This window comes from Poecilia reticulata, chromosome 16 (assembly GCF_904066995.2).
Source record: "Poecilia reticulata chromosome 16, P_reticulata-male-v2, whole genome shotgun sequence".
Classification (NCBI taxonomy): domain Eukaryota; kingdom Metazoa; phylum Chordata; class Actinopteri; order Cyprinodontiformes; family Poeciliidae; genus Poecilia; species Poecilia reticulata.
Window position 1 is genome coordinate 17903051 of NC_088845.1, and position 13043 is coordinate 17916093.

General features: G+C 38.1%; 1 protein-coding gene across 1 annotated transcript; it reads left to right on the top strand.

The window, feature by feature from the left end:
• The first annotated feature begins 2217 nt into the window (after positions 1-2217).
• steap4 (STEAP family member 4) lies at positions 2218-10456 on the top strand. Its single transcript, XM_008432603.3, has 10 exons — positions 2218-2675; positions 5061-5168; positions 5264-5334; positions 5427-5514; positions 6358-6636; positions 6749-6843; positions 6932-7042; positions 7464-7506; positions 7601-7765; positions 9647-10456. The coding sequence occupies exons 1-10, from the start codon at positions 2475-2477 to the stop codon at positions 9905-9907; spliced, it is 1422 nt and encodes a 473-aa protein (XP_008430825.1). The 5' UTR covers positions 2218-2474; the 3' UTR covers positions 9908-10456.
• The last annotated feature ends 2587 nt before the right edge of the window (positions 10457-13043 follow it).

A 13043-nucleotide genomic window follows, 5' to 3' on the forward strand; every position in this document is an offset into this window, starting at 1 on the left:
TATCAGAGCTGACTACTGAAACAAACAGATCCTTTGTAGCCATGTTTATATCAAACAGTAAAGCACAGTTATATAGTTATATGGATCACAACATTGCATGCGACAACAAAACACATCTACAAAAATAAATGGATTGTTTGTTTTTTTTGTCAAAAACACCTTTAAAATGGGAAATGTGGTACAACACAGTAAAGAATGAAGTGAACACTTAATTTTCCTTAAAGAGTTTGTCGGAAACACTTTTGGCCCTAAGATAAGGAAATGATTGGACACTTGGGGTCAAGAAAAGGATCAATCTAAAACTTAGAGACAAGGATACAACTTAGTTCATTCCAAAGATTCGACACCAGCAGCCAGAACATCTGTTTACAGTTAACAAGAAAAATGTGTTAAAAAAAAAAAGTGTTTCAGATTAGTTATGACTGCATATCAGTACATCAGATGATTTCTAATGAGTCGTGGGTTTGAAGTAAAACAATTATTGTTCCTTCTTGGAGTGTTGGCACATACAAGAGTGCATTTGTGTCAGAAGCTGACAAAAGTTGCCACAGAGTGCTTTCAAATCCCTGGTTACGGTGCCGTTTATAAGGGCTACAAGCTACTACTCCCAAATTAGTAGCTTGGGAGTAGCTAAGCAAAATCTACTTATTTCATGTGACTGAGGTCAAACTGTTGTGTTCACAGCCAAACAGACTTTAAAAAGAAACTGGAAGAAGTGTTAAAAGGAAATAAACAATATAAAAAAAAATCTAAGAAAGAAGTGGCAACAAATAGTTTTTCAATTTGATTTAGAAAAGCAATTGTTTTTCTAAATCATCAGACATGTTTTCTCTCTGTGAAGACAGATTGCAGCTGAAGATTAGCTATCACTACCTTATCTCCATGTGGACTTTGTATTATGAATTGATGCCCAAGTTGAGTGTTCATTCACAGTGTCATTACTCTTCTACAACTCCTGGCAGCTTGCTTGGCCTCCTTGTGTTTGCGTTGTGTCACGTTTTTCCACATTTTTTGGCTTTGGACTTCAGTCCCAGCCGTTACTGAAGAGAAGAAATGTTCAAAATGAAGCCTTATGACTTTGTCAACATGTGTTTTAACTTCCGCCAAATGCACTAATATGTTTTGTATTTTTTTCACACACGAGGTTGCACAAATGTTTACTGGCCACTGAGTAAGGCAACAGAGCACAAGGCGTAATTACAGTTTAGGACAGATCCACGAGATCTGTGGTTCACCTTGGCTTTGAACACCAGAGCTATTCTCATCCTCTGGGAGCAAAAGAAGGGTTTACGGGCAAAGGCCAACTTGAGTTACAGCACCAAGAACATTAATTGCTCATAGAGGGCAACATAAGAGTGCAGATTAGATTGTAATTGGTGGGTTTTCCTGCAAACTCCATGATTCAGTGAGCACTTCTGCTGACCAGTGCATCAGTGGCTGATTATAGGACTGGGTTCTTTCGCTCCAAGTGCGCCACAAATAGCCTCTTGCTAATAAAAAAAATGTGTGCTATTTGTTTTGCCCTCTTGTCAAAGTAATTATGAGCTTGGGGCAGGCCATGTGGATTTCATGTCGAACTCAAACTACACAGAGAGGAAGGGCAGCTGCAAGTGCCCCAGCACGCTGTGTTTGCATACTGTGACCTGGAATTTGCTTTGATTGTATGTTTTTGAAGAGCTCAGTGTCACTGATCCACAGCCAGGGATGACAGGCAAACCCATTTTTGTCTGAACAACAGAGCTGAACCTACTTTTCAAATGTGAACATGTTCAGAGCTTTGATTCATTCTTACTTGACTATTTGACAGCTGAAAAAAAGAAAGACTGCTGCATTTTTAAAATGTGCCAATATCTAAAAATCCCATCTTGCACTGATTTTTACCGTCTAAATATGATCTATTTACAGCAGGGATTTTGTAAAATCGGAAAGAACCAAAACATCTGGGCAGGCTGTTGGGAATAAAGTGTTCTTTCTCAATGTTGCATAACATCTCAGAGATTATTTTGTCATTTCTCAGAAGAAGGCCACAAAATAAACACTTCCAGTTTTTCTTTTGTTGCTAAACAGAAACACACTTGCATGCACACAGAGTAAAAACTAAAACACAACTTGTAGCTAACAGTGTTGCCAGTACTTGCACAGATGCCTCCCAGCTTAATCTCTGGAGTTTCCAGATTTTACACACTGCCCATTAAGAACTGGGAGGGGGTTGGGTGAGTACAAAAACTACCTCAAGACCTAAAGTTCCTTCAGCTCCTGCACTTTTCCAAGACAAACACAGTCAGCTGCTAATCCGAAGGCAGATTCCGTTTTTTTTTTCTACGACTGTCTTTAATACAGACACTTTACTGTCTCATATTTCAGTTCAGCTGCCCCTGAAAGAAGAGCCGCCAGTAGGAACAATTTGTTCTGTCAAATCCACACGACATATCTGGTGTCAGATTGCTTCCACGTCGCCAGACAGGCAGTGCAGCATGTCGGAGGAGGTGAAGCCAGAGAGCGTGTCGCTGTACCCTGCGAGTGCTGCAGCCACTCCTGAACAGGAGGTGGTGTGCATCTTTGGGACGGGAGACTTGGGGCGCTCTCTGGGTCAACGTCTGCTGCAGTCTGGGTATAGGTTGGTGTATGGGAGCCGGAAACCTCACAGCTGCGGCCCCATTCCTCCAGGAGCTCAGGTATGTGCTGCAACGTCTGGTGTGGACTGAGGAAAAAATATATTATATAGTACTGTGTTTTGTTGACAATTATTGCAATTGGTTTTGGTAATTGCAAGGTGCAGATGGTAAAATTTAAAGTGCAAAGTCTCTTCTGTCTTTTTATTAACTAAACAAAGTCACTGATTGGTTGTGTGTAGACAGGCGTTAGCGCAGATGATGCACGGGTGCAGTGTGGTGCAGACTGTTCTCATCTTTTATGTTACATGTGAACAAAATCATTTAAACTCGACACATTCTGGTATGCTGAGAATGTAATTTGTTTCCAATTGTTTCCATAAAATTCTGTCATAGTAAATACTAAGTCTTCCTTTTCAGTTTCTCGTTTTTCTCAGCCTAGAAAGGAAACCGTCACACATATATCTGATATTTTAATGGCAGGCTGAACAGCATAAATCAAATATGTCTATCAATCAGAACCAGGCTGTTGTCATATGGGCTCCTTAGCCAGATGTTTGATGTCTTTCAAAGTGACCTAAGTCTGACTGATGTACCACATTTCATCAAACCGGTGTGTGTCACTGCATTTGACAGACTCATCATTTTGACCCAAAGAAGGCAGGAAGTGGCCAGACTAATTGAAAACAAAGGCTCAAACAAGCATGGAGATGTGTTGACTGCCTGCGCTGTTTAATCTTTCCTTTCACTCACTTTAACACTCCACTGCCGCAACAGTATTTACAAATATTAAAGCAGACGCACTAATGAGTTAGTCATAATTTTGTTGGCTCTGATTGCACAACAACATCAGGGTGGACACACACGTGCTGCAATGTGTAGCATCCTTATTTATGCAGCGAGCTTACGAAAATAAATAATACGTATTCACATTCTGTGCATGCTAGTCCCATTAGCGAGATTTATGACTGGTGAGGCACTGACTACTCTTGATAGAAGATCACATATTTGACTTTTAATTATGATGTTTTAAAAGCCTATTATGTGCAATAATTAAATGTTTTCTTTGGCTAAACTTTCTTTCTTTTTACTAAAATTGAAAGTTGTGTATGATCTTACCTTCATTTGTATATCAAGTTCACTTATCACTTCCCTTTAACTACAGATTCATGCAGCACATTTATGGCTGACCAGACTAAATATGTCACATACAGTTATTAAATATATTAAATTGTGGAACATCAGCATGTAATACATGTGTAATCAAACATATATTGCGATATAAAGAGGTACAGCAAAAGATAGGTGCCAACCGTTTAATTCACTCTGTGACACAATGCCACTGGAGGTCAGACACAGCATACTGCCTCATGTACTACTCATAAGTTCATTATTACATTATATAAGTTCAGCACTTTTGACCATGAAAATGTTGAAATCATACAGGAAAGAAATTTGCACAACAACAAAGTGGACAAATTGATTTTCTCTTAATGTTAAGAGAACAATGTCTATACTGGAGTCTGATGTTGCACAGACATTTTAACCACTCTGGTGAATATGTCAGTGGCCATCTTTGAGATCCTGGTCTGATGACGCTTCAGGAACAAAAGCTCCGCAGGGAGCACTTCAGTTTGAATTTATTTTAAATTGCAGCCTAAGTCAGAACAAACAAATCATGAGGAAATCTTAGTTAAAATGTAGAAAATGATCTGATAATCTCCAGACACAGTCCATTTCATTTTAAAGGATTATAAGTCAAAATACCATATTTGGTATTCCCCATAATCTTAAAGAGGTTTTTCCACATTCACACTTTCCATGTGTGGTCCTCTTCAATTCCAGGTGTCAACCATCTATTTATTGTGCAAGAATCTGTAGCTTTCCTTAGTTGATCAGTCCCAGAGCAAAATGTTTTGCTTAGAATATTCTTCAAGGACACCAACAGTTATCTGTATGATGATGGGACACAGCCCCATAAACAAGTTGTTGCAAATCCTGGGAAGATTCGGAACGGTCTCTGGGGATGGGCTCATGAAACTGACAGCATTTTCCCAACCAATTTGGTTAATCACAGTTACTAAGTCAACAACAAAGGGTGAGGCTTTTCATATTCACAAGAAGCTATTATTGTGTGATTTGATTTAATATGTTTGATCAATATTCAAGTGTAACAAAAAAAGCAAAAGCAAAAGAAATCTGTAAGGAGGAAAACACGTTTTCACAGCTCCGTAACTTCCAGCAGTAACTCATTGTCAAATATTCGCCCGTGCGCCGCTCTTTTGAGAAGTTTACATTTCACGCAAAGATCCATGAGTTTGAGCAACTCAGTTAATTAATTTCAGATAAATGACACCCACAAAGGCAACAGAAGTACCAATTGCTCCTCTGCACATGCAGCTTTTGTGCATGACGGTCATCTTGTGTTTGTGTGTCTGACCTCTGCAGGTGATGAGCCACGAAGCGGCGGCGCAGTCAACCAGTCTGGTCTTTGTTTGTGTTCACAGAGAACATTACGACTTCCTGGAGACACTAGCGCCTCAACTCAATGGGAAGGTACCTCACTGTGCAATCGCATGACGTTGTGCGTCATTAGCGTTGTTTATTTTCTGACTTCTAAACCGTTCTCCCGAATTTTTATTCGCCGCAAGTTTCTCGTGGACGTTAGCAACAACCTCGAGAAGAATATGTACCCAGAGGCCAACGCTGAGTATCTGCAGAGGCAAGTAGAGATTAGGTGGTGTCTTTCGGATGCGGTTAGAGCCTTCTGTGGCTGGCAGAGCATGAAGCTAAAGTTTGTTATTCACTGCCCAGGTTAATCCCCGGGGCCCATGTGGTGAAAGCATTTAACACCTTGTCAGCCTGGGCTCTTCAGAACGGACCTTCAGATGCCAACAGACAGGTACTGGGTCTGTTGTGACACTAACAAGTTTCTCTGTGGAAAAAAAAGAAAAAAAATAGACTGAGTCTTTTTCTTCTCCGGCTCATCAAAAATGCAGTATTTCTCTTTTTCTGGTGTGATCTTTTACATTTCAGTTTTAGGGGCTTGTTTGTTTGACAGATTTCTCATTCCATCAGAGGAAAAACAAGCTTTTTTTTTTTCTAGTTCTCTGATGTGTTTGCACAGTGGGTGCTACTCAAGACGGGAAGAACTTTAGTCTAAATCATAATCACACACTTTGAAGCATTCATCAGACCACATTTAAGGAAAAGAATGTAAATTTAGGTAGTCAACTTAATGTCTTTGCTCCGAAAGCCACCTGTGATGTGTCTTTGAATCAGTGAACTCCATCGTTCCTCAGATCTAAGCTCAACATCACATGTTTTGCTCTATCTCTGTAGTGCAAAGCTGCAGCACATGTGTTTTTTTTCCCTGCTTTGTTTTGATCTGTTTGTTAGGTCTCAGAGGATGGTAAAAAAAAAAAAAAAAACACCCAAGTGTGTGCATGTTTATGCATTGGGGTGCTCTGTATTTGGAGCACCATCAGCAACATCACAAGGTGTTAACCGAGCGTCGTTGCTCGATACCTGTTTTCCTCGCCTAAATTTAGTATTTCATTCAAGAAGCCACGCCGTCTTTGTTCACTTTCATATTCATTCCTCTAGAGTCAAACGCATCCTTTTCATCAATGTGTGTACACATCCAATACGTACATAAATATTACATTAACATAGCTGAGCACCATGTTTCTCACACAGGAGATTTTTTTTTTTTTCGAGTTGTAAGAACCTTTTCATGCTCCAGGTGTACCTGTGTGGAAACAATCCTGAGGCTAAGCAGGCAGTGGCAGTGATTTCCACCAAACTGGGCTTCACTGTTCAGGATAGAGGGTCTCTGTCTGCAGCCAGAGAGCTGGAGGACTTCCCCCTGCAGCTGTTCCCCGAGTGGAGGCTGCCCATGCGTCTCACCGTTGGCCTCACTGCCTTCTTCTTCTTCTATCTTCTCACCAGAGATGTCATCTATGCGTATGTTAACGAGGGCAGAGACATCTCCTTCAGAATCATGATGTCCCTGGCTAACAAGGTGAAGACAGATTATTTATTTATGTTTTTTTTTCTTTTTTTTTACAAATAGTGTGTTTTCTTTAAAACTACTGAGCCTGAACTAGACTGTTTTTGTTTTTCTTCTTTTCCAGGTGTTTCCGAGCGTATCTCTCATCTTGCTTTCTCTCTGTTATCTGCCTGGAGTCATAGCTGGCTTCTTTCAGCTCTACAGAGGAACAAAATACAAGTAAGGAAAGGATACTGAACAACATGTAAACTCTCTGAAGATATGCAGTAGAAAGCATGTTTAATAGGATACAAAATGTTTGTTTTAGACGTTTTCCTGACTGGTTGGATCGCTGGATGTTGTGCAGGAAACAACTAGGTCTGATAGCTCTGGCCCTTGCTTCCCTGCATGTGCTTTATACTCTGATCATACCTATAAGGTAGGTAATGATCCGTACAAATATCCCTATTGGGAAAGTTCCTTTAATTGAAACACTTTTCATTGCTTTCTACTTCGAGAGATATGACAATCTATATCTATATCTCTATGTCTAACCTAAATCTTTTCGGTGTTTCCATAGCAACTCCAAATATCAACCACCTTTTTTATACAAAACATTGTTAGTCAACTTTAGATCTCTTTTAATGTGTACTCAACTTAGAACAAATTGTTAATAAAGAGTAAAAAGTGTTATAACTCCATCTGGTTGATATTCAACAGACTCATATTATTGTCACAAAAATCATTTATTCTTCTCACAATGTGTTCAGATAAATTGCATCTTTGAAAGATAGAAAGCATTTTTTTTTTTCTAATTTGAAATTTTTTGTTCCAAATAATGTGTGTTTTTTTATTCCCAGGTATTATGTAAGATTCAGACTTGCAGGAAGTACCATCTCACAGGTAAAATACGTATAAAACATGTTTTTGGTTTTACCAGTGGAGTTGCAATAAATATATATAAATATATATATATATTACTTTGTTTCACTTTCAGATCAAGAATAACAAGACATCTTCATTTGACACAACCATGGCCTGGAGAACTGACTCGTACTACTCCATAGGGGCTCTGGGATTTGGCCTGTATCTCCTTTTGGGAATTTCCTCTCTCCCTTCTGTCAGCAACGCTCTCAGCTGGAGAGAGTTCAGCTTCATTCAGGTGAAAACTTCTATGTTTATCTTACTTATACAGCACAGGTTTTTCTTAATGGGATTCAGTGTCTTCGACCACAATCAAACGTGGACACTAGGTTTTACCTAAACCATCTGTGTATTGATATTTAGCTTGAGCAAATAATGAGCAAATGGGGAATTACTTTTCACACAATGCCAGGTTGATTTGGATGAATTCTTTCCCTCAGTAAATGAAATCATCAAGTGAAAACTTAGTTTTTGTATTTAATCTTGTTATTTTTTCATCTATTATTAAGATTAGTTTTAAATATTGGAAATATTTCTGACTCAATTTTTTCTTTTCACTCAACAGTAACTTTGAATCATCTGTTTTACATTTGATATGGCAGCTTCACTTTTTGGATTACATATAAGCCACTATATAAGAAAAGTACCAAACAATTAAACACCTTAAATGACACAACTAAGAAGCTGTACTAGAAACTAGTGCCAGATGCCTCCAAATCTTGGATATTACATGTTTTGAGTGTGTTGCATTCATAAACTTTCCCTCTTGGTCCCAGATTATTTGAAGGCGAGTTGAATGTAACCCAAAGAACTTTTCATACGCAGAAATCTTAAAAATATGCTTGCTTACTTTATGCCCACCTGTAAGGAGATATTTCAAAATGTTTAGTTCAATTGTTCATCTGATATAGAAATTCAAAGACAGGATACCGATCCTAAAAAAGGAATATGGATGCATATCCCAGAAAAAGAGCCTCGATTAACGTTCAAGCCGTGACTGATGAAGACGACGTTTTAGAAAACGGTTTCTAACTTCCTGTTGGAGGAAATTCAGTGAATATTTTCCTTTGTCCTTTTCTAATTTTCCTGTTTGATGTTGATCTTTTTTCTTCCTGTTGACCATTGAGTGTAAGCACAATCACACTGCAGGAAATGAACTCATTCATAAATGTATCTGGGTCAGATCAAGCTCATTTTCTCACTCCACCCTACTCCTTATCTCCAGCCCAAATTAGAGCGGCTCTAAATGTTAAGTTATTCATCAAATGTAATTTAGGAGCACACATTATCCTGAGCTACAGTCCTAAATTTTTCTTTGTGCAGATCGTACTTCATGTAAATCCCCAGGGACATTTCTGGGATTACCTCTATAAAACTCAGACATGTTGGTGCATATGTCTCAGTAAAGGTCACCTTGTTACTTGCCATTCCTTAACCCAGGACACTGAGAAGCTGTGGGTGAGTTCAAGTGAGTCAATGACGCTGAAAACGTTAAAATAAATAACATGATTTATTAAATTATTGATTAACACAGTCACAGCACCATTAAAAGTAGTACTCCTTGCAATTACAGTTGAAAAAGATTACAGCATTTTGCATTTCTGATTGATCACAGCTTTTAGATACATTTAATTAGTAATGTCTGACTTCCTTCTACTCAGGTGAAATAAACGTTTATTTCTTTTAGCCACTTGCTAGTAGGCTGGATGAGAAATCAATGTATCATCATCACCCAGTAAGCAGGAAGGTAAGGGAGGAAGACAAATAAATCTCTAATGCTCGCTGTCAAGATATCTGTAGAAGAGTCGCATGTCTTTTAGAAAACTAAAAATGCAAAACAAATCTAAAACATGTAGTTAGATCAACACAGCAAATCTCACCAGACACAAAGTCAACCTTTGCACATAGCTACAACATCTCCTTGAGTAAATCCACATTGAGTAAATGTGTTTAAATTAAATATTTGGTATCATTTTTCCTAAATTCCTCAGTCTGAGTTTAAACAACTTGGATATAAAAAAACATTTAAGGTGGGAATCCATTACTTTACCAATAACTGTTGAGGTCCCAGTAGATGTATACCAAGATGATGACCTTTCTTTGTTTTTCTGTTTTCCAGTCCAAATTGGGATACCTGACATTGTTCTTCTGCACCTTTCACACCTACCTGTATGGTTGGGACAGATTTCTGTACGTCTCCCAGTACAAATGGTACAGTCCTCCAGGCTACATGCTCTGCCTGGTGGTGCCCTCCCTGGTGCTGGTGTTCAAGCTGCTGCTGCTTCTGCCTTGTGTGGATAAAAGCCTCAGCCGCATTCGGCAGGGCTGGGAGAGGACGGATCCTGAGAACGACAGCAAGAAGAAGTCACTGTTAGCGTAGGACTGTCACAAACTGTCACAGACTCAGACAGAAACATCTTGTCTTCCGAGAGCACTCTAAATGTAATTCAACCGCTTCAGTTTTAATGCAGAACAAAATAGTGCACAACAGTAAAAAAGCATGCGTTAAGTGTTACCATATTTACATTCACAGTTTGAACACATTCACTTTGAGTTTTGTAAGTATTTTTTTAATCAATTATTAAGGAATATTTTTATATAGCCAATGCTATGGAAGCAAACATTAAAATAAATAAATAACACATGAAACCAGCATTTCATTGTTTGTGTACTAAATTGAATCTTTGAATTTTTCTTTTCAATTCTTGGTCATAGTTTTTTAACGGTATTTTTTTTTGCTTGTTTTTGATTCTGCTGCATGCTGCCTTTTAATATCATTTTGTATGTTGGAGGAGGTTCCTCTGAGAATCTTTGTTTCCTCAATAATACAAAGTGTACCCACTGAAAAATATTGTTTAAAGTTTATATTTGATATATATATAGTTTATAAGAAGCTCAATACAGACTTGAATAAAATCTATCAAACTAATCTCATGAGCTGGGTTTATCCATCTTTTCCATAGATGAACATCACATATATATAGAAGTCATCTCCATTTTTACGACACATTGCGTGTGTGTGTGTGTGTGTGTGTGTGTGTGTGTGTGTGTGTGTGTGTGTATATATATATATATATATATATATATATATATATATATATATATATATATATATATATATATATATATATATATATATGTATGTATATATATATATATATAGATCCTTCTCAAACAATTAGCATATTGTGATAAAGTTCATTATTTTCCATGTAATGATAAAAATTAAACTGAAGGAAAAAGTGTGGCAGAAAAAGCTGCACAACGAGGAGAGGTGACCGGACCCTGAGGAAGATTGTGGAGAAGGGCCGATTCCAGACCTTGGGGGACCTGCGGAAGCAGTGGACTGAGTCTGGAGTAGAAACATCCAGAGCCACCGTGCACAGGCGTGTGCAGGAAAGAGGCTACAGGTGCTGCATTCCCCAGGTCAAAGGTCAAGCCACTTTTGAACCAGAAACATTGGCAGAAGCGCATGGCCTGGGCAACAGAGAAGCAGCACTGGACTGTTGCTCAGTGGTCCAAAATACTTTTTCCGGATGAAAGCAAATTTTGCATGTCATTCATAAATCAAGGTACCAGAGTCTGGAGGAAGACTGGGGAGAAGGAAATGCCAAAAGGCCAGAAGTCCAGTGTCAAGTACCCACAGTCAGTGATGGTCTGGGTGCCATGTCAGCTGCTGGTGTCGGTCCACTGTGTTTCATGAAGGGCAGGGTCAATGTAGCAGCTATCAGGAGATTTTGGAGCACTTCATGCTTCAATCTGCTGAAAAGCTTTATGGAGATGAAGATTTATTTTTTCAACACAGCCTGGCATCTGCTCACAGTGCCAAAACCACTGACCATGGTGTTACTGTGCTCAATTGGCCTGCCAATTCTCCTGCCCTGAACCACATAGAGAATCTGTGGGATATTGTGAAGAGAAAGTTGAGAGACTCAAGACCCAAGACTCTGGATGAGCTTAAAGCCGCCATCGAAGCATCTTGGGCTCCATAACACTTCAGCAGGGCCACAGGCTGATTACCTACATGCCATGCCGCATTGAAGGCTGCAAAAGGATTCCTGACCAAGTATTGAGTGCATAACTGAACATAATTATTTGAAGGTTGACTTTTTTGGTATTAAAACACATTTCATTTATTGGTCAGATGAAATATGCTAATTTTTTGAGACAGGGATTTTGGGTATTCATGAGCTGTATGCCAAAATCATCAGTATTAAAAGACCTGAAATATTTCAGTTGGTGTGCAATGAATCAAAAATATATGACAGTGTAATTTTTATCATTACATTATGGAAAATAATGAACTTTATTACAATATGCTAGTTTTTTGAGAAGGACCTGTATATGTAAACAAATCCAAGCTGATTTGCAAAAATAATTGTTTTGTTATTGTTTAACAGCAAAAATAAGCTATTTACAATACAAATGTTATTGCTATTTCAATTATCAAAAATGATCATAGCTACATGACTGCTCCCAGCCATTTTGGTACCTTGAGCACAAATGCTTTATGGTGCGCCGCTACTGATTGGGAACTGGCAAATCCTCCATTTTCAGTGCATTTCTCCATATTTTCTGAAGGAAAATTAAGCCCCGCAAAGACGAGAAACAATTAGGAAAAAATTTAGGAAACAAAGTATAATTAATTAAACATAACATAATGGGGAGTGCAACACAGCACTAGAACTCATCATATAAACTGTTATTAGAAGACGAGTTACTGATTTTACAAGCTGTACTTGTTTGATGAAAACGCCTTTACAGAGGCAACTCACCCGTATAATCATGACAAGTTTTGTTTTCTAGAGGAAGATTAATGATGAGGAGATTATTAAGCCCAGAAAATCCTCAGAGTCTGCAGAACTTTGTCACATTAAATAATAATTTCAGATTAACAGTGCTGGTTTGGAGTGAATCTTTCTTGTAGCAAGATGGTCGAAACAGTTCAACATGGGATCATTTCTCATGTCTTTGTTGCTTTTATATTGATAATTTTTTGTGCGTTTTATTTGTTAAAAGAAGTATATCATTGTTGCCGCAGTGAATAACTAGCAAAAGACCCATACATTTTACATTATACAATGGAAAGAGAGTAAACACAAGTAATTGGATAAAGAAAAAAAAATCAGTTTTGCAGATATGATCTATCCTTGTGTCTTCAAGAATTACTGCAAAACTGACAAACATATAAAAAAAGCAACTTTTGAATCCATATGACTTCATTAAAGCAGTTATGTAATTCTAAGTATCAATAAAGAGATACTGGAAATAACCCATTTTTTTGCCATTTTGATTCTAATATTTCTCCTGTAGTTTTCTAAATGAACTCAAATCAGCCGTTTTGGACTTGCATTGAAAGCAATATGCAAAAAGTGCTGATGATTACATTTATAGAGCAGAAATCACAGAATCAGCAGTCAGAGGGCGTCAGAGTGATTCCAGTGAAATGGGATGACTGTTGTTTGCTGAATTTGTCATTTATACTTCTGTATTTTTAGTCAACTGTAAAGTCTACT

Coding starts and splice junctions, on each gene's coding strand:
- steap4 (XM_008432603.3), top strand. CDS start 2,475: ATGTCGGAGGAGGTGAAGCCAGAGAGCGTGTCGCTGTACCCTGCGAGT. Junction 2,676..5,060: donor CCATTCCTCCAGGAGCTCAG/GTATGTGCTGCA, acceptor TGACCTCTGCAG/GTGATGAGCCACGAAGCGGC. Junction 7,507..7,600: donor CAGGAAGTACCATCTCACAG/GTAAAATACGTA, acceptor TTTCACTTTCAG/ATCAAGAATAACAAGACATC.